General features: G+C 40.5%; 1 protein-coding gene across 3 annotated transcripts in view; it reads right to left on the minus strand.

The window, feature by feature from the left end:
- The window catches only part of EVC (EvC ciliary complex subunit 1), a 67,997-nt gene that overhangs the window by 3,254 nt on the left and 43,744 nt on the right, over positions 1 to 20,999 (minus strand). Inside the window, exons 13-21 of one of the 3 annotated variants that reach the window (XM_075148700.1) lie at positions 19,823 to 19,932; positions 18,290 to 18,500; positions 15,365 to 15,571; positions 14,423 to 14,567; positions 9,798 to 9,906; positions 7,725 to 7,851; positions 7,378 to 7,471; positions 6,077 to 6,188; positions 4,993 to 5,070 (exon numbers count right to left, since the gene is read on the minus strand). In XM_075148700.1, coding sequence (XP_075004801.1) covers positions 4,993 to 5,070; positions 6,077 to 6,188; positions 7,378 to 7,471; positions 7,725 to 7,851; positions 9,798 to 9,906; positions 14,423 to 14,567; positions 15,365 to 15,571; positions 18,290 to 18,500; positions 19,823 to 19,932 — 1,193 coding nt within the window. Of the gene's footprint in view, positions 1 to 4,395; positions 5,071 to 6,076; positions 6,189 to 7,377; positions 7,472 to 7,724; positions 7,852 to 9,797; positions 9,907 to 14,422; positions 14,568 to 15,364; positions 15,572 to 18,289; positions 18,501 to 19,822; positions 19,933 to 20,999 lie in introns of those variants that run through there. The other 2 variants (XM_075148702.1, XM_075148701.1) reach the window with 2 other exon arrangements.

Raw genomic sequence — 20,999 nt, forward strand, 5'->3', positions numbered from 1 at the left:
TCCTTAAAAAAATAAAACAGTAACATAAATAAAATGTGGATTAGCTGGTGATCCTGAATACAGCTGCAGAATAGGAAACTACTTGAGTTTGCCCTCTTGTAGGAGCATTAAGCTGGGAGATGTTCAGTTTGTGAGCTTGTAGGTGGGGAGCTGCTGTTATCTCAACTACAAGAAGAAAGCAGTGCAAAGCCTTCATGCTTTTTGAATCGTCAAGTTTCTAAAAATTTGCAGCAGGACTATGACCTTCTAATACCTGATACAGCCCTAATAATGTAAAACTGGCTCTTCCCTATTGCCATTTGCACACACCTTAAAATTAGTCCCTATGACCAGTCTGAGGACTATCTTCATCAATCAAGTGAGGTAGAGGAGAAGGCTGGATCCATGGATTGCTTCCTGAGTGACAGTTTGGACCAATTTGTCTTGAGTTACAGTTTGTCTGCTACAAAGCAATGCAGTTACATGTTTAAATTTTAGTGTTTGTAGCAAAGCCTGTTAATTATGATGCTAAGACTGTCGCAAAACTGACACCTGTCCCAGCCATTAAATGTTTCTCATTAGCAATACACTCATCTTCATGCTTAAGAATTAAAAACGCAGACTGGACCAGGTCAGATGACCATCTACTCTAGGTTTTAGTAGCCAACACCATAGGCTTAAGGGAGGCTTGAGGAAAAGAGCAAACATATAATGCTAATCTTCCTCTGAGTGTTTCCCTAACTTCTAGTGCCTTGTAATTTCTTGAGAAGTAACAGCATCTTTGTACCCTGTTACTGTCAGTGGATTTTTCTCCCAAGAATTTGCCAAGGCTCTTTTTAAACCCAGGTAAAATCTTGGCATTTCTGGCTTCCTGGAGCAAGGAGTTGCACAGCTTTACGCCCAATTAAGTGACAAAGTGTCAACCTACTTGGCACCAGCTAATTCTTGCCATTTAGACCTGGCCAGTATTAAATCTCAGTAATCTAAACAAACTGATTTGAGGATAGTTTTTCGTCAAGATTGTGGTGAACTTTGCACAGGCTTTCCAGATATATTTCAGTGATGACAGTGAGGGATATTCAGTTAAAAATAAATTGTGCATGGGAAAGTGAATAATGACTTACAATGCAGTAAAAATGCAGAGTTTGGATACTGTTCTTTGAGTATCATGTAACTCGTGAAGTATTTGCAGGGATACGGACAAAGTAGTTAGGTCTCAGCCCCCCGCTCTGACTGCATATTCTGTATTTTTCTAGCACAGTGAGCTGTACATGCAAGGCTACCTTTAAATGTATAGTCATATATTCTGCTTTAAAAAGCTTTAAGCTTAGCAGCTTCTTCCTCATAACTGGAAGTAAGCCAACTTGCTAATGCATCAGTGATTGCAATGCTGTTTCTGAGTATCTTCAGCTGGAGGGTCCAGATCCTGGCCCCCCCTCCCGACGCTCTGCAGTGCAGCAGGGGCCACAGCTGCGAGGGTGCCAAGGTCAGGAGCCCTCCCAGTGCTGAGGCAGTTCCCAGCACGGGGCAGGCTGGGCAGCTGCACGCTAAACCTTTCATAGTCTCTGCTGAACACATGGAAGAAGCATTTCTTCGGATGGAAGAAATACTATTGTACATAATACCTGTTGTACATAATGACCTCTGGATGTTAGAATGGCTCCCAAAGACTGTTGTAGATGCCACGATGGAGAAAGTGAAGGTGTTACCTGGTACTTGCCCTGGTATTGCGTTACTGTGTGCACAGGCTGGATCAAAGGACCTTTAAGTGTGTCTTAGGAGTCCTTGTTTATGTCGGGAATGAAACTGCCCATATTGCACAGGAGCTGGCACCAGCCTGACTGTCCCAAGTACAAGTCTTTTAAGTTGCACACCTCTTCAGTGTGGTCCAGGCTGCCTTTCAGCAGGACTTCTGCCAGATGAGGCTTTCCATGTTTTTCTACAGCAGAGGGACCATTGTGGGCTGTTTTGAGTCTTGCATGATGCACAATGCACTGAATGACTCTAACACCATGCCTAGAATTTGTTTGAGATACACCCTTGTCATAAAGCTGTGAATGAGGTTGAGCACAGTCATAAACTATTGTAATAATTGTCACCCTTGATGTTAAAAAAAGGAGAAAAAAAGGCATGCCATTTTTTCCCTAAATTTCTGCAGCAAAATTTGATATGTACCTGTAAAGCATGATCAAAGCTCCTTGTGAGCCTCTCTGGAATAAACTAAAGAGAGAGTGCTTTACAGATTTACACCATAAGCAAGTGTTTTGAGCCGTGACTGGCGCCTAGGTATCCCATTTCCCCCATCTGACATCCACTGTGCTGGAGACTGCTCTCAGCTGGCAAAACTGCTTAGCAGTTTATCTCCCAGGGACTCTAGGCACAATACCTGGCTTGCAAGCAATTTCTACCATCCCTTAAAACAGAGGGAAGATACAAAGTGGGGGTGGGAGGGAAGCACCAAACATTTCAGTAACACATCAGTAGGAAGAAATATTAGAATCATGGAAAGATTTAGGTTGGAAGATGTATCAACTAGAGTCCAGCCTCCTACTCAAAGCAGGGCTAACTTCAAAGTTAGGTTGATCAGGACGTTGTCCAGCTGAGAGTTGAAAGTCTCCAAGGATGGATGTTCTGCACTGACTCTGAATTACTTGTTCCAGCGACTCACCCATTTCATGACAAAGAAGATTTTCTTCCTGATGAATAACTGGAATGTCTGTGCTGAAACTTGTGACAATTGCAAGAAGCTGTGCTCATTTGGCTGGTGATGAAGTATTTCACAGCATCAAGAAAAAAAATCTCCGTCTCTTTACTGTTCTGTGTTGGCTCAGAAATAAGCAGTCGTATGGATTTAAACTGAACTGAGGGGCCAGAGGTAAAAAATCCCACTCTGTAATGACTATGTCAGGAGATGGGAGGGAGATCTTCAGCGTCAGGATACAGATACTGACTGTTACTATGGTTAAAGTTGAATAACAGAACAACATAACATAACATAACATAACATAACATAACATAACATAACATAACATAACATAACGTTGAACAGTGCTTAACTGAAGATCAACTATTGTGAGCTCAGCTTGGCATTTGCTACACTTGTTTTTGGTCTAATGAAACTCTTTCTTGTTCAATATCTGCATCACTGACAGGGAGTGATGGCAAGTGCCACGCTACACATGAAATCTGCACATGACCTTAAACAGGGCAGTGAATCCATGGAGTAACTCAAGGAGACTGAGCAGTTAGTAACAGGGGCAAGAGTAGCAGGTGTTTTTGCCAGGAAGCTAAGGCAACTTGGTGGGAAAAGAGAAGAAGAAACACCCGTTTGTAGAAACCCCAGTGCAGGGTGCCGGGCCGGCAGCGCAGCGCCAGGCAGGGGGTGTCTGCACCCGGGGCCGGGGGCGGCGGGGACTCGCGGGGGTCCCGCCGAGAGCCGGCACCCTCCCCGGCTCCCTCCCGGTGCTCCCTGCCCGGCACCTCCACCAGCAAGGGGAAGAAAACCCCGCTAGCTGTCCAGGAGAGGGCACTGCTGCCCTGCTTTTGGGAAAATCTGAACCTTTCCACGTTTTCTAAGGGACAGAAAAAGCCATTTCAGCCCTGCTTAGCCAAAGGAGTCACCGTGCCTCTGGGGAGACCCCACTCGGGTGATTAGAGACCCGGCTTGGGTAATTAGAGACCCCGTTTGGGTGCTATGCTGCATCCTAACTGTGATGGAAGCCGCTGCTGCACTGCATGGTTTAAAACATCATCAACTCTTAATAGTAAAAGCTTCCTTCTTGCTATCTACATAGAGCGCACTGCAGAGTTAAGATGTTCAAACAGAGGAAAATAGGCTGCATCTGTTTAAAAAAAAGCACAACAAGCAGCAACTAAAACGCCCAGCTCAGGAAGGCAGAGAGACCATAGAGCCCAAGTACAGAAATACATGAATCAAATGCTTGAAGTGGTACAATTTAGAAAAAAAACTCTTTTACAATGATCGAGGTGAAAATTAACCATTGAACAATTGTGTGTAATGCCTGGTAAAGTCATTTGTGTGGCGGCACTTTTGTCTTAGGTAAACTGCATAACTGATACAGTATTTTCCATCATGCACCAAAGGACAGCCTTTTCGTTAGCAAAAGTACGTTCATTTTAAAAAGGCAGAAAGTTTTCATTTCATGAAAGCTGTAAGATTGCTTAAATGGGGCAATTTATTACACAATACAGGTGCTCTGTACAGCCAGTAAGAACTAGCTGCTTTGCATAACAAGAAGAATTCCCAAAGGAAATGTAATGAGCATAACAAAGTATGTTGGAAACAAAAGAGTGTACTTAAGGAAGAAGACTAGAAAGTGAAGTATAAAAAATGAAACAGTAAACCAGTTTTGTCTCACTCTTCCTAAAAATAATAATTTGAAATCTGAGACAAACGCAGAGAAATACATTTATAAAAATCTTTGTACAAATTTAAAAAAGCATACATAGCCTTGGAAGCAGTAAAATATAACAAAAGAGAGACTAAATTTAATCTTTTGATGTACCAATATAATCTGAATGTATGTATTCTTTGCATTTCTATTTTTGTTAGTTCAAAGCAGCAATCACAAAATATTAAGACCCGATCTACCACATTTAGGGCTTAAAAGCAAATGGCACATCACTATTATAATGAAACCTTATTGAGATGCACCGACCTGGGCAACCAGCCTAGTGTGGATCCATTCTGCTATCAGCGCACCTTCCTCAGGGATACTCCTAATCTAAAACTATCTCCTCTCCACATTCCCCAAGTGACCTGGAAGAGCTTGTTCCCCCTTACCAAAACCAAGTGGGAATGTTTTATTAACAGCTAAAGGAACATGGGATTCATTCTTGGTCTTGTAGCTAAAGAAGATTTCTCGGTTATTATTGATGTTCTTCATTGTTCCTCAGTAAAGCAGCTCAGTAAGTATTTATAGCTGCTGAGATTCCCCAGAAGAATGGTTCGGTACTCTGTGTTCAGACAGCTCATATAAATGCTTTTACTACCTGTTGCCTCTTTTTTTCAGCATCTTTGAGTTTTTTTTCAGTTCAGTCTCCCCTTCATGTGGACTCTGTAACCGCTCTCTGAAAGACATAAACAAGAAAAATAAAATTGTAGACAGAGTTTTTCAAATGCTACAGTTCTCTCTTAAACTAAATTAATTTTGATAAGAGAAGAAAGGCGCTTGCTACATAACTTCTGCACTCCCTGGTTTCAGCTGCCCCTGTTGAGGCTGCCAAAACAAAGTTGCATAAAGATAAACGTTCCTTTGTTGGGTCCCTGTTCCCTACACACGTATCCCTTGTTGGCTGTGGGAAAGGAGTGTGTGAAAAGGGTTGATGCCATCAGGGAAAGGAGCCATCTCCTGAAGTCAGTCCCAGGCTGAGGTCACTCAGGGGATAAATACTTTTCCCCAAAGGCCTGTGGCTCCTGAGAACCAACTGTTTGCTTTGCCTGTCAAGAGGATTTTCTCTGCTCAATATATCAAGCCCCAGCGACCAGCTGGCTGGTTTGATCTGCCCGTAGTAATCAGCTGGCATCTTTCAGGTTTGTAGCCATTTCTTCTCCTCTAGTTAGCACCCCAGCATAAGCCAACTGAAACATCTATCAAGAAAATCATTGTTAGAGCTGCTACCCTCATCAGCCAAAGACTGGCGCTTGCCTTTGTTCCTGAAATAAAGGTGGAAGTTGAAAGCCTAAATACCACAGACCATATTTTGGTTGCTACATGTCAGCCTAGTTCCATTACATTCACTTGTCTCTGCTGATTTATGCTGTCTGTGACTCAGGTTTTAAAAAAACTAATTAAAGGAAATTTGGAAACAGTATTTCTCATTTCTCTACCTAAAATCAAGGCTATTTATAAAACGTGTAACAGCACAGACAAGCAAACTCAGATGATTTTCCTAAATTTAGAAAAGAATGGGGGAAAAAAATGTCAAATACATGTGAGAAGTAAGTATTAAGGAAGAAGCTCAGCTAATGTAGGTGTTATATTTTGGGTTTGATTGACATACCTCCTTATGAAGTAGATTTTGTACTGCTTTTTATAAATAGTTTTTCACATGCCCTTTTTAGCCTCTACTGTACCTGCATAAGCCAGAAGTCAGTCCAGGGGGTTCTTGAATACTTTCATGAGAATTATCTTTGTCTTCTGATTCTGGCGACTGAAAGGGCTTTCTTTTGGAGTTTGTTTTTTCCCCTGAATTGCCAAACGCATGTGGAGTAAAAAAAAAGAATCACAGATAGTAGAGCTTGTTTGGTTTTGATTAACCTAAAGCAAAAAAAACCCACTCCAACACTTCATACATATACATTATCATTCCAAGGAAATCACTCCACTTTACAATAGCCTAGAATATTGGTTTTTTACTATTGGTTAGTTCTCACAGAGCAGACATTGAACTTTCATAATTGCTGAACACTGAAGTTTCCATGAGGTGCAACAGTTGAAAGCCCTATCATATATTTTCTTAGCAAGTAATTGAAAATGGCTTTTTACTACCAGCAAACAGAAGAAAAGCCAGTTCATAATTTTATGTGATTTGAATCAGAACAATCTGATGTTAAAAAGTCACTGGTTTTAGGGCCCTGAGCTAAGCTTCCACTGGGGTCATGGTGCCTACCAGGGCAAACAGCTCTGCACGCTTGAGAAACAAGCGACGGGGGAGACAGGACTTCAAAATTGTCCAGGTGAGTGAGCTGCTTTTCTCTTTTGGGCACCCATCTCACCTTTCAGCATCTTTCAAATGTAATGCCAAGTGTTTCATTCTGATAATGACAGAAAGATTGCACGGCTCAAAGGATGAGAATTTGCATGCTCCACCCCAAATGTGGACCAGGAAACACAACTGCTATTCTGATAATTTATCCCTAAGTATCTCTTGAATAATGAATTAGTCTAATTTGTTAATACTTTAGTAAATTCATATAAATATTTCAAGTTTCCTCATTCAGTAAGATTTTACTTTTGAGCATGTGTGTGGGAAGGCGATCCTTCCGTTCTACCAGGAGAATGAAAGCTGGGTGATTCAGCTCTGCTGTCCTCCCAAAGACTTAGTGATTGAGGTGAACAAAGTAATTTCTAAAGAACATAATAAAGACATGAAAAATAATTTTGGTTTGAGCAAGGCAAAGCCTTACCTCAGTGGACACAATGTGATCTATTGGTTAAAGGACTGCTTTGGAGTGAGGAATGGGGACACTTATTTGTGGCTGTGCTACTGGCGAGCTGGGTGACCTTGGAAGGTTGCCTTACTTTTCTACATCCCGATTAGGGAAATGGCACTGCTGAAAAATCTCTCCTGAAACTCCATTGTATTATATTGCAAAATATGCACTGATATGTGGAATGATGTGGGTTTTTTTAAACAATTCAGGATTGTACCAACCTGCTGGCTTGCTCCTTTTGGAAGGCTTCTTCTTCACAGGCACTGGAACTCGAGCCAGCGCAGCCAACTCACTCACAAAGTCCTGCTCTGCTTCCTGCACACAAGGATAAACCAGAAGTCGGTTAACACAACTTAGCTTGATTCTCGGTTATGTTACTCTACATGTGGCATGACAAAAAAGGTGTGTATCATTGCAGAAACACAGGAAACAATATGGCTAGCATTAGGGAAGTGCTTCCTACAAGACAGTGGTGAATCTTAGCACGGATTTCAATTAGGACAGCAAATCTGTCCGATGTTTTGCCATGGACTGCTTCAGATCCGTGAGTCATTTTACCCTGATTTACCTTTAGCTGATTCTCCAACTCAGTTTCTAGGTGATGCAATCCCAGCAACTTCTGTTTCAGAGACTCCAGACGAATTTGCTGCTGCAGTTCAAACTGAGCCAAAACCTTCTTTTGCTGCAGCACCATCCTGGACAACAGAAATTCAAAAGTACCGATGTTGTTCAGTTCAAGGGAGGAATACAGTCCTGGAAAAGTGTATTTAGATTTTGTAGAGAGAAAGGCTAATTAACAATATCGGCCCATCCAGCTTCTGCTGGGACAAAAAATTTTGGGGTTGATTTTTAGATAGATATTTTAATAACCTGCTTTAGCTTTTCATGGGATACAAGCTCCTTTCAGAGGTAGGAATTGCAGCAGGAGTTTGGGTTGTCCATGCCTGGACTTTGGGAGCTGGAGTTCAGCTCTAATGTTTAAATGTGCTTTCAAAACCATTGTATGTTTCTAAAGTCAGCTTTACTGTCTGCTTGCCAAAGAGACAAGCTGTTAGAAGATCAGGTGTGAGGGTAAGGGATTAAGAATTAGGCATTTCATTCACGGCTCTTCAGTACCAGGGTGAGACTGAGCCAGAAACATGGTAATTCAAAACTTGGCAATTGGGAGCACTGACAACTATATTCTTTGCTTGTTTTATTTTGCTGATTAAAGATTAATATTAATACAGTAGAACCTGAATGGCTGCAACTTTGCTGAATCTGTGTTTCTTCTGTTCTCTTGCCTGACCTACCTTGAATCAATGCTGTCAATTACCCATCACATTCCTCAGGGAAGGAGATCACACAAATTGTTTCTGACATCTGCACATAATGAAGTTGCTATTGTAATGGTCAATGCTTACAGAAGGTTAGCTTTCAAAATTTGGTTTTTGAACTCACACTCATAACCTTGCACCAAGGGCAAAGGGAAATAAAACAGTCTATGTTGAGTTTAATAGGAGTTAGACAGATTAATGGAAATTTTGTCATTAATTTACACAGGACTGGGATTTGACCGTAAAAGAAATCATAATGAAAATAGGAAAACGAGTTTGATTACTAGTGGTTATGAGACCGGCTTAGATACTGAATAGTTACATTCTTCAATACCATATTTCTGCTTGCATGAAGGCCAATTTGATTGTATTTTGGTTTAAGACACTAGAACAGATTATGGGAGAAAAAACTGAGACAACAGCTAAAAGTGAATTTATATGTCAGAATAAACGATAAACTTGATAATGAATAACTAACAGATCTTTTATGAAGCACTTTATTACTGAATCCATTTCTATACTAATTCAAACAAGAATGAAAAACAGAAAGTGGGCAATGATTTCTTTCCATTTAGAAGTAACAGAATGTCTAAAATAAGAATTAACCTCTTTACAATGTCAAAATTGCAGATGCTGTGTGATTCTGGATAAATAAACCAAGAGTAAAGAAATAAAATGATTACAAAAATGTATCATGTGCATGCCAAGTCACACAGCTTTTTATGACAACTTATTCCTTTGGAATTGCAGTGCTTTTTGTCTGGACTCTAAGTTTCATAAAATCAGTAATGAATTAAATATGATTTTTATTTAATTAATATTGGAGGGATTCCACTCTAAATTTAGTGCAGGTAATCTTGATTGTCCAAGAAATCACTGAAATCTTCTTGCCATTTTGAGTATTATTTATGCTTCAAACATTTTCTCTTCATTATGGTATATGTTTACTCAACAGCAAACTAACAAAAACTTTTGATGTTCAAAGCAGAAAAGATGGAACGTAATGAATTAGACACCATCAGTTCCCATCGTACATTTATGTTAAATTTCTTTTAAAATTTGGCATATGTTTTGGCATTGTTTTTCATTCTCTCTTTTCAAACTCTCTGTGTATAGTTCTTCAGTTTGTAATTAATGACTTTATTTAATAAGAAAGTAATTCTCTGAGATCAAAGGATAGATATAATTTGGCAACAGATATTTCTTTTCCATCAAAGACAAATATAAAATGCAAAACCAGCCATTTATTCAGCTAGACATTTATGTAGATCTGTAAACACTCACAGCATTTAAATAGAGTCAGCAGTGCTGCTGCCTGCTCTTACCTTTGATGGACTGTGGATGATACGTTCAGGAAGCCTTTGGTCTGTTTTTCTTTCAATGCCAGTTCATTCTCTTGTTTCTTCCTAAGTCTGTTCCTTTCACCTCTTTCTGCTGAAATAATGTTTTTTAAAATCTTCTGCTCAAAATTACAAACTCTGAGTTGTGGCAAACTTACAATTTATGTTTTGCATCAGCACAAATTAATACCTGTTCTAGGTTGTCTTTCCAGAGTTACTGCTCCTTAGGGATATCAGATACTTCTTACACACTCTTGCTCTGCCACTGTGATCTGTTGCACAGACAATAGTTTGTGCATCATTTAGCTGAGATGGTAATGTCACTGAATTCCTATTCTTATCTACTTCTCCCACTAGGCTAATTGATTAACATGGAATTCAAAGCAGAAATTTTATGAAAGGACCTTGATGCCTTAAGCAAGAACTCTAACACCTAAATGAAAAATGCAATATAAAGAAAACCTCCGCTCGGAGGTCACTTAGTCTGGGGAATGCCTGTCTTCACTAGATGTCTCCTCATTTGACGGTGAAGTATTCTGGGTACTTTTGCGTATGCTCACACTGTGCGAGTAACTTGGTGTTTATCTGCTGACCTGGCTCCTGACTCTTGCTCCTGAAGTCCTGCCCGGCAGCAAGGCTTGGGGCATGTCTGACAGACAGGACCGGTTTCCTTGCACCGCTGCTTTTAAATAGAACACCGAAGGAGGGAGATGGATGGGGACATATTAGGGTACATAACATTCATTTGGGGAGCATCCGACCTTTTCCGAATGCTCGGAGAGGCTGACAGGCACCTCTCCTACCCACGGCACCATCAGGGAGCAGTTACTGGCTGTACTCTAGGCTGGGCTGGGCTGGCTGGGCGAGCGGAGGTACTCTCCACCTTTTTTCCTGTGGCTGTGCCAGACAGACCGTAAATTCAGATTTACTAGGCCAAGGGATGCCCAAAGAAGCAAAATCCTCTAGCCTGACATTAAGCACAGTCACTGGGAGAGAGAGGCCTGGCATTATGGTCCTTACTCCCACTTAGCCATCACTGAATGAAGTACGTAAGAAATTTCCTATGTGGCCATTCTAACCCCAGGGCTATCACCCAGTAGGTGGCTCTATTGCCAACACTGTTTTCTCCATCTGGTGTTTTAGAGAGAGAAGTTATGAGAGTATTTGGTGAGGACGATCACACTCGCAGTATGATAATCGTGCTTGGAGATCACCTAACAGATCACCCCCTTCTGAAAAGGAAGAAACATGGATGTTCTGCCTCCTGGCTGAGCCTGGACAGAAAGTAGTTGGCTGGAGGCATGGCTTAGGGTGTCCTGGCTGTGCGCAGGAGCAGAGCTTCAGGCTATTAAGAATCACAGAGAGAAATTTAAGTGCTTCTGGGGCCAATAGAGCAGCTGAAATGAGAAAGGAGTGGGGTTCTGCATCACGAATTTGGAACTTAGGTTAAAGAAGGACTTACATGTACTAAAGCATCGAAGTCCCTTGTTAGATGGTAGTGCTCACTCCTAATATAAAAAGCACCAACAAAGCTGAAGTAGTTATCTGTTGATACTGAAAATCTCACCCAGGCTGCAGCATGCACATATAGGTTTGCAGTATTTTTTCACTGTAGCAGTTCACTTGATCTGTGAATTTCAGCTGGGTTTCTCTCTCACCTAAATCTAAAACACGCCTGCTTTTATTACCAACATAAATACTCTCATCCTCCCCCACGCCTGTAGGCTTACATTGCAGCAGAACTTTTTCTTCAGTTGAAAAGAAAATGTACTCTGCTTACACATGGGATTTTCTTCCTTGTAGTTCATGGAACACCAATACACTGAAACAATAATATATCCACACAAACTCTAGGAGAAAAAATAATCTAAATGAGCAATTTCCGGAAGGCTGACTGTGGTTCTAGTGACTGGTATTCTAGGTCTCACAACCTAATTGGGAGACCAGTTGAGAGCAATATCAAAACACTGATGAAGCAGAACATTCAAGTGTGTAATGATTTGCTGGATGGCAGGGCTCAGAGAGTTGTGGTGAATGGAGTTAAATCCAGTTGGTGGCCGGTCACGAGCGGTGTTCCCCAGGGCTCAGTACTGAGGCCGGTCCTGTTCAATATCTTTATCAATGATCTGGATGAGGGGATCGAGTGCTCCCTCAGTAAGTTTGCAGATGACACCAAGCTGGGCGGGAGTGTTGATCTGCTCGAGGGTAGGAAGGCTCTGCAGAGGGACCTGGACAGGCTGGATCGATGGGCCAAGGTCAATTGTATGAGGTTTAACAAGGCCAAGTGCCGGGTCCTGCACTTTGGCCACAACAACCCCAGGCAACGCTACAGGCTTGGGGAAGAGTGGCTGGAAAGATGCCCAGCGGAAAAGGACCTGGGGGTGCTGGTTGACAGCCGGCTGAACATGAGCCAGCAGTGTGCCCAGGTGGCCAAGAAGGCTAATGGCATCCTGGCCTGTATCAGAAATAGTGGGGCCAGCAGGAGCAGGGAGGTGATCGTGCCCCTGTACTCGGCACTGGTGAGGCCGCACCTCGAATACTGTGTTCAGTTTTGGGCCCCTCACTACAAGAAGGACATTGAGGTGCTGGAGCGTGTCCAGAGGAGGGCAACGAAGCTGGTGAAGGGCCTGGAGCACAAGTCTTGTGAGGAGCAGCTCAGGGAACTGGGACTGTTTAGCCTGGAGAAGAGGAGGCTGAGGGGAGACCTCATCGCGCTCTACAACTACCTGAAAGGAGGTTGTAGCGAGGTGGGGGTCGGTCTCTTCTCCCAAGTAACAAGCGATAGGACTGGAGGAAACAGCCTCAAGTTGCCAGGGGAGGTTTAGATTGGACATTAGGAAAAATTCTTCACCAAAAGGGTTGTCAAGCATTGGAACAGGCTGCGCAGGGAAGTGGCTGAGTCACCATCCCTGGAGGTCTTTAAAAGATGTGCAGACGTGGCGCTTAGAGACATGGTTTAGTGGTGGACTTGGCAGTATTAATCGTTAACGGTTGGACTCAATGATCTTAAAGGTCTTTTCCAACCTAAATGATTCTATGATTCTATGATTCTAATGACATCATCTCAGCTCAGGTCAGAGAAGCGTTCTAGAACAGGCTTCAGTTTTAATTCCTGCTTCAAGGAACTCAAATCAAAGGGATTTTAGACTCTGTAGTTGGCTGAATCAGGGCCAAAGAGGTCTTTAGAGGGACTTCGTAAGAACTTAAGTAACTGACTGCCTTGCTAGCTGCCAATCCCTAAAACACAGATTGTCAAAATCCCCGCACAGATTTTGCCTAACCCTAGCACTTCAGCTTCCAATATTAAAGTCTTCAAGGTTCACAACAGGCAGCGCAGAACAGATTGGTTCTGTCTTATAACCTGTGAGCATATCTGGCTACTACTGGGGCTTACAAATCTTTCTGACCAACTCATGTCTGGAACTCAGCCTTGAGTGGATACGCCTGTGTCTAATTCATTACGCCTGTTCCTCTTCTCTCTTAAAGAATCTTTTCTATTTAAAAGTGCTAATTATTTTTAGAAAAAAAATCCATCCCATGTGTCTCAAATTCTTAGCCTCTGATGCTATTGCCATTTTGCTAACTTGCTAACTTCATTTAATGCCAACAGCCTTCATCCAGCGAGGGGAGAGTGTTTACAAAAGAAATCAATAATCACAGCTTGCTTTTGTTCTCCTGTCCTGAAGGAACTGAGCAATTAAAAATAATTCCAGGAGAAACTGCTTGTATTTATGTGAGATCCAGCAGTTCATAAACCTCTTCAGCAGTTTCACAACCTGTGAGAGGGTCATGGTTTACAGCTAAGAAACAATGCAGTAGCTCACAGAGTGTTCCAGGATGGGCATGCTTGGCTTTTTGGTGTCTCCTCTAATGCATTTCATCCACTTCAGAGACAACAACATTTCACTGAGCCAAAAAAAGGAATGAATGTAAGAATGTACTCCCCAAAGCTGAGGGCAGTCACCTCAGAGGAAGCAGACTGTCTGCCAATGATGTTTATGTTTTCTAACATGGGAGCAGGGATTGCAAACCCAGATCTCTTCCCTTCTAGGGAGAAGATTCAGCTTGTAGGTGCCTGTCATATACTCTCTCTCTCCATATGAATATTTGATTCACTGATTTGTTTTATTTGCATATATTAATATGCAAAGTTGAACAGTGTGTATGGTAGACGTTGGTTGTACAACCTAATACTTGTACCATTCTTTGCTTTCTAAAGTCTTCTAGCTTGTGTTCAGGTTTAGAGCACCAGAAAATCAACTGCTGGTGGTTGTTACTATGGTGCTATCTCTGATCTTAGCTTGGTGAACCAGAGTTTGTGGTTAAACTATAATCTCCAACACTGGGTCATCGTTCTGTGCGTGTCGGTACCAAACTTCGAGTAACAGGATCCTGCATCTACAACTGTAATTCAAGCAATTATTAATAACAACAGTTCTACCACTTCTCCTTCAAAGATGGAAATGGACCTACACATTCATTTTGCTTTGTTGCTTACTTTAAATTAACAGATTTCTGTTATCTTTAAAAGCAATCTTTACAGTGATAAGAAAATTAATTTATCTGTTAAAAAACAAGAATTATCTTATAGTTGTCAATATCATACGTACCTTGTAAGGATTTCAGTTGTTGAAGCTTTTTGCCTTCATAGCCTTCTGTGATTTTTCCTAACTGCTGATAGTAGTTTTGCACCAGTCTATTGATACTATTGCTGGTCCCATACACACTTTCTACAGCAGCTTCCACCAGTCTCTCCTGTATTACACAGTACAAGTCACAATTTTCTAAGTCAAAAACTGAAGCGTTTTGATCTGTCTAAAACTGAAGACCCAATCTAATTTTGTACGTGCACACAAAATTGTGGATTTTGTGCTTTAAAAATGTGGCAGACTGAGACGCTGGAAAACAGGTATTTCTATTCATCCATGGAACATTTCAACATGAAAAATTACAGTAAAATCTTTCTAATGTGCCTCACCTCCATCTGGGAAGGGGCCATTCCCCTATCCATACAATCTCTATAGCCCATTCTACCTGTCAACCTGACTGCCAGAAAAGTAAATCAATGTATGCGTAGCTCTACTGCAACTTTCCAGTATACAGAAAATCCAAATATTTACTTTGGAACAATTTCATTAACCTATGAAGCAAGTTTTATTTTTATTTAATTATTTATCTATTAGTTAATATTAAGCTGTTAATATACAAATACTATTAATTAACCATAAAACCTCCATCAATAGATAACCACCTCCATTTCTTCCTCATTTTTATTCTCTGTCATCAAGAATTCTCTCAATTTTTTTTATGTTCCAGGGTTTAGCTTAATAAAACCTGTTTTGGCTGCTATAGCAAGTCACTAGAAAATACTGTACTTCCACATGAGTGTTAATTTGTAAATACTTTGCAAGGTATCTTCAGTTTTGACACAGGCTGTAATGGTCTCCTGCTGATACTTCTAAGCATAGGGTAATGCATAAATGAAGTTGCCTTCCATTTTAGCAAAGTAGCATTCATTTTGTTTGGAAAACTGCTACTGAACATTTCTATACCTTGAAGTCCTGTCCATCATCTGAACTCTTTTTTCCAGCTTCCTGTCGGGCATGCTGCAGCAGTGTCTGCCCAATCACCTGCTCCATGTGCTGCTGAAGAAACTGAAGAGCTTCTTGAATTTCTGTGACTAGCTGCTGGTGAAATTCTAAATGGGTTTGCTGCGTTTCTTCCTCAAGCTTTTCCTCCTCTTCCAGAATATGGGACTCCTGGTAATCAGACAAAAAGATAGCACTGCCATTTAAATATGTTGACCAACTTAGCTACGTTTTAAAAGTAAGTCAGTCCTACACCCATTCAGAATGACACTGTTTTAATACTTAGAATAATCTAATTTCCAGTGGAAGTTTATGTACAGTTATTTAACACATCTGTCTTTGCAACAAAACTATTGCCTCTGTCATGATACGTACAATAACAGTTGCATCCTGTCCCATTAGTCATTTCCAAGTGATGTATTCCCATCTTCATATTCTGTACTGTTGAATTTGGTCTTATTTCTATTAAAAATATGAACAATCTACGTCAAATATCCTGAGGGATATTATCCAAAGGGATAATTGCGGCTGCCTTGATAAAGTGCACAGGAACAAGGCAAGTATACAGTTAGGCACCTGGAATACTCGTACAGTTTGTGGGGTCTATCTGAGAAAAAGTTGGTATATTAGTACTTACAGTCCTTGGGAGAGGTCATGAGCATGTTTAAGAGCACTTGGAAACCATTTGCACTCTTGGCATCTACAGCATCCTGTGGTAGTGGGTTATACAGCTTAACCATGCATTTCTTAATTTTGAACATGCCATCTAATAGCTTTGCTCAGTGCTCTCTTCTTTTATTAGAAACAAGTGAAAAATTGTTCCCTATTAACGTCTTTTATGCCAGTTTTAAAACCTATGATATTCCAGAAGACACCTCCTTTTTAGGCTGAAGAGTTCTAGTCTCTTGAGGTCTTTGGACCATTCTTGCCACCATTTTCTATGCTTCTTTTCAAAATCTCTCTTTAGCACACAATAGTATACACTCACCAGCACGACCTGTTCTGTCTTCCTTATGTGTATTAGTCTTCCACAGATTGCCTTCTATTGAGTTGCTGATGTCCCTCTTATATTAATATTCTCATTTAAAGCTAAATAACATTAAATTATTCTGGGGGATTTGACAGTACCTATTTGATTCCCTCTCAGAAATAAGAAATGCAAGTAGGAAAAGCACCTGCTCTGCCCACAGTCATCTGTGGAAAATAATGATGTCCCTATTCATGCTGGGTTATTCTGACATGTCTTTATTTATAGCTCAGGAATATGTTTTTGATGGGGTTTTTTAGGCGGTCGGAATGTCATTAAGCCGTTTCTCTTCTTTTTAAGACACCCAATGTCATGTTATCATGTCCAAGCTAGGATTCTTTAGTGTTGTTTTACATTTTGTATGAAATCAACAGATAGCATAACACTGTCTATCAGTCTAAAATTGGCACAAACTCAAATTAAGTTTAGTTCAAACAACACAGTATGTCTAAAACTCTGGTTGAGTGTCTGTAAATTAACCTTTTCCTTAACTCCTTATACATTGGTTCTAGTTTTGGAGGTTGTTCATAACATTTTTTTCTCTCTGACTTTTCACAATTCCACACCTAGGCCCTACTTCTTTGGCGGAAAGGATCTTATATGGGTATTTTTAGGCACTTCTTTGTGAGATGGGTTTTAGCTGGCCTTGGAAAGAGGCTGTAATGGAGAGAGGCCAAAGGAACAGTGATACTTGGGGACATTTCGGTTTTGTTAGGGACCACAGTGATTGCATCATTAATCAATTAATGTCCCTGTGGAAGCTAAGTGAGAGGGAGTAGTGAAAAGCATGTAACGAGGAATGCAGTCATATGCATTTGTATTTTATTATTTTATATTTTATTTTTTCTGAAGGTTAATGAGATTTTGAGATTTTCACACCTAACAAGATCTACTTCAATAGAAGTATCAAATATGAAAATGGCAGCAGACAGAATTTCCTTATTGCTCTTCCAAGTGGAGAATTAGGGTTTGTATTATGCAAATCAGAATTAGAGGGATGCAAAATATTATCTCTCAGCTAATTACACAGCAATAGCATGGAGCACAGAGCTGCAAAATGTTGGATGGGTTCAACCCATATGTGCAGCAGCAGTGGGTTGGGCAGGGGCTATCATGGACACCCACTACAAGGGTCCTGAGGTTGAAATCTGAAATTCAGTGTTGTTCTAGGTAAGTATCCAATGCAGATGAGTAAATAACCAACAACACTTAATGGATTAACCCTAAAAAACAGTCACAAACAGATCTGAAAGTGACCTGTGGGAATATCAAGTCTAAAAATCCCCTAAACTTTCTCCCATCTCCTTGACCTACAGGAGCCAGATTATTTGGAAGGATGTCAGGAGAATGGATGCTGAGCATCTCATGGACAGAGGAGAAAGGAAAAAGAATGAAAAATGATGATAGTATAGAAGAACTTGCTACGTCTGGTGGAGGGAAGAATTTCTTCTGATGCTCAAGTAAGAACTTGTCAAGTGCATATGATGATCCCTAGCAGAATTAATAGCAGTTTATCTTACCCTGAAGCAGTAACTAACTTGAGTAGAAGTCCTTTTTACATGTTGGCATGGCTTCTTTCATTAGTATTTTCATATAAAATAAATAGCTAAATAAGCTTGCTGTGATAACAGATATCACAGAAGCTAGCCAGTAGATAAAGTACTAGGGAATTTTACATGTCCGCCCAAACTAAAATAGGCATACTCAGGGACCTCCTATGCCAGCAGTGGGTGCATTTTTGACAGAGAACTCCTTTCTATTTGGAACTTGAACATTTTTGAGATCTTCTATGGCTACTTCTAATGCAAGACATCATAGCATATGAGACCTCTGGAGAAAAAACACCTGGACATTGTACCTACCACTGCCTTCTGTAACTGCCACTGGTCCTCATCTTGGCAGGGGGAGGATCCCTTCTGCAGGGTATGTTGCTCTCTCAGTTCCTGAAGCAAGCTCTTCTTTCTGGACATTCTCATGCAGGCCAGGGCTGCCATTCCAACTCTTCGGAGGGTTAACCTTGTGAGTACTGAACACAGCAGAAGTCGGTGTTTTTGCAATATATAGTTAACAGACCTGTAAAAAGGACCATTAAAAATCAATCAGCTGAGCTGCTTGCTGATTTGGCACACCTGTGTTCAGCAAAATCGTTGCTCAAAGGTGACATGAGTTACTATTCACCCTGTGTAATGTCTTCTCGTACAAAGCATGCCTTGGAAAGCTGCTCACGTGTAAAGAATGGGAATTGCTGTGATAGACTTCTTGTTCTGTCACACTGAAGTTAAATTAAAATAAAAATAGGAAGAAAAGAGATAAATAATAATCTATAATTACATAATAAAAGTTTTTTTAATAGGAGACTTGAAATAAGATGAAAAGAGAATGTAATCAGAACTACAGGAAAGTATTTCAAGAAAATGCAGGACAGCATATCTTGGATTAACAAGGAGGCATACTCCAAAGAGACATTGAAGAGGCTAGTGTTAGCTGGCAGAGTAGACATAGCTGAAGCAAGTTTGTGGTGAATTTTAAACAGGAGAGCAAATTTTGAAATTGATTCTGGACCAGATGAGTGAAATCTGTGCGCACGTTTGGGACGACATTGTTTGTGCTTGTATCTAACTTGTGCGTATGTGTAAGGCACCATGAGCTCTCTACATACCAAATCTTGGGAAACATCGAAGTCGGAGAAAGTGAAAATACAAGGTTGAGCTGAAAACTAGAGCCAAACTAAAGGAGTGCAATGGCAGTAATACCAATATTCCAAATAGACAAGTTTTCAAACGCTTTGATCTTTGGTAATGTGAAGACCATGGTGAATGAAGTCATTTGATATCTTAATCAAAACGAGGCAGGTAATACAGAACTATGTTTTTTTGAGAAGTATCTCTATCAAAGAGATGTTTAGCTGTACAAGGATGAGATAAACCAAAAAATTTCCTTGGTGAATACAGACGGAGAATGCGAGAGAGGAGTCATTATCAAGCAAAGCGATGGTCAGTGGTATTGTAATAGCATAAAGCAAAGGTAGAGCTGAATGGTGCTGGACTGAACATTTTACCTTGAAGAATATCTAACTCCAATGTGACATACAGAGAGCAAAGAGAGGCTGGTTCAGGATTAGAAATCACTCATAAACATGGGAGTAGATACACAGAAATCACACCACTTGACTAATCACAGAAGACTATTTTTTCTATTTACCAGGAGTCATGGTATCTCTGGTTTTTTAAAATTGTTTTTGATACTCAGTCAAAAAACTAGAGTAACTGCCTCTTCATCTGAAGATGCTCATAGTCCCTCAACACTGCTTTCCACAATGTAATGTACACAATTTTTTATCTGTGCATGCAGCAGTGCAGTTTTACCCCACTGCTTACTGATAAAACCAAACTTACTCATCACTGAGGCATCCTAGTCTGCGTACGACACCTTGAATTATCTTCTCTTGTTTCTCAGACAGGTGCTTTTGCATCACAGCAGACAGAGCATATTCCTTTAACCATAGCTAAAAGCAGGGGGAAAAAATTACAATCATAAGATACTCTAATTTCAGTCATTTTAGTCACCACATTTCGAAACGGGTTTATTTAATGTTATTTTGCTAAAAACAATCATCCCCCTCTTTCAAGAAACAAACTCATGTTGAATTAAAATTATTCTACTTAGGAGTATTTTTTTCTCAATGATCAAAGTCTTAAACAAAGCTCACTAAAAAGAAAGGGAGGCTTTGCACTGTTTTGGATCAGCCCTGAGCTGTGTCTCCTACAGATTTTCCGGTGTCAGCAGCAGAGGAACAGGAAAAAAAGAACAACATGGCACAAAATATTGCATCAACTCTCATCAGCAGGTTGCAGTGGGCTTTTTGTTTGGGTTTTTTTCACTAGTAGAGAACGTAGTTTTTATTTTCAGTGAACAAAATAAAGATATCATCTTCCATCACACTTTTTTGTATAGTACACAGTGCTAATAGTTAGAAATGGAGATTGCACGATTAGGTTTACGGACTGCAAGTTTACAGCTCCTTCAGGGTGATATTTAGATCAAAGAATTTAATCTTTAAATGTTTTGATGGATTTGCCATTAGACTGTAAACCTGTGGAGATATGGACTTAAGATTTTGTTTAGCGTATGGCCAGGATTTAATGAATAATAAGCCATAAGATGAAATGGTTGCAAGGCCCAAACTCTATTACTGTGAGATGAAGAGTATATTTTAGCAGCTGGATAAATGCAGGTTGCCTGTAGACGTATGCAGAGCCCTAAATTAAATATAATACTTAGGCTCTCTGACAGCTTCACTTCATGTTCTAGCCTCATGCAAAACACGAGGGACTAAATCTTCTATTATGGCAAATGGCAAGGTTTCACTAGATCAATATGTCTACCAAAGAATTAGATGTGTAATTGCACAATTGTTAGCATTAGGAACTAGGAGTGGTACTGGGCCTTCCTACTGGATTGGATAGTCTTTTCCTTGGGAAGCAGTGATCTCTGCAGGAGAGAGGCTTTATCTATGAGCACCCTGGAAGTGCAGAACATCAGAAACCACATAATCTTTGGCTTTAAAATAAA

This window comes from Calonectris borealis, chromosome 4 (genome assembly GCF_964195595.1).
Source record: "Calonectris borealis chromosome 4, bCalBor7.hap1.2, whole genome shotgun sequence".
Lineage (NCBI taxonomy): Eukaryota > Metazoa > Chordata > Aves > Procellariiformes > Procellariidae > Calonectris > Calonectris borealis.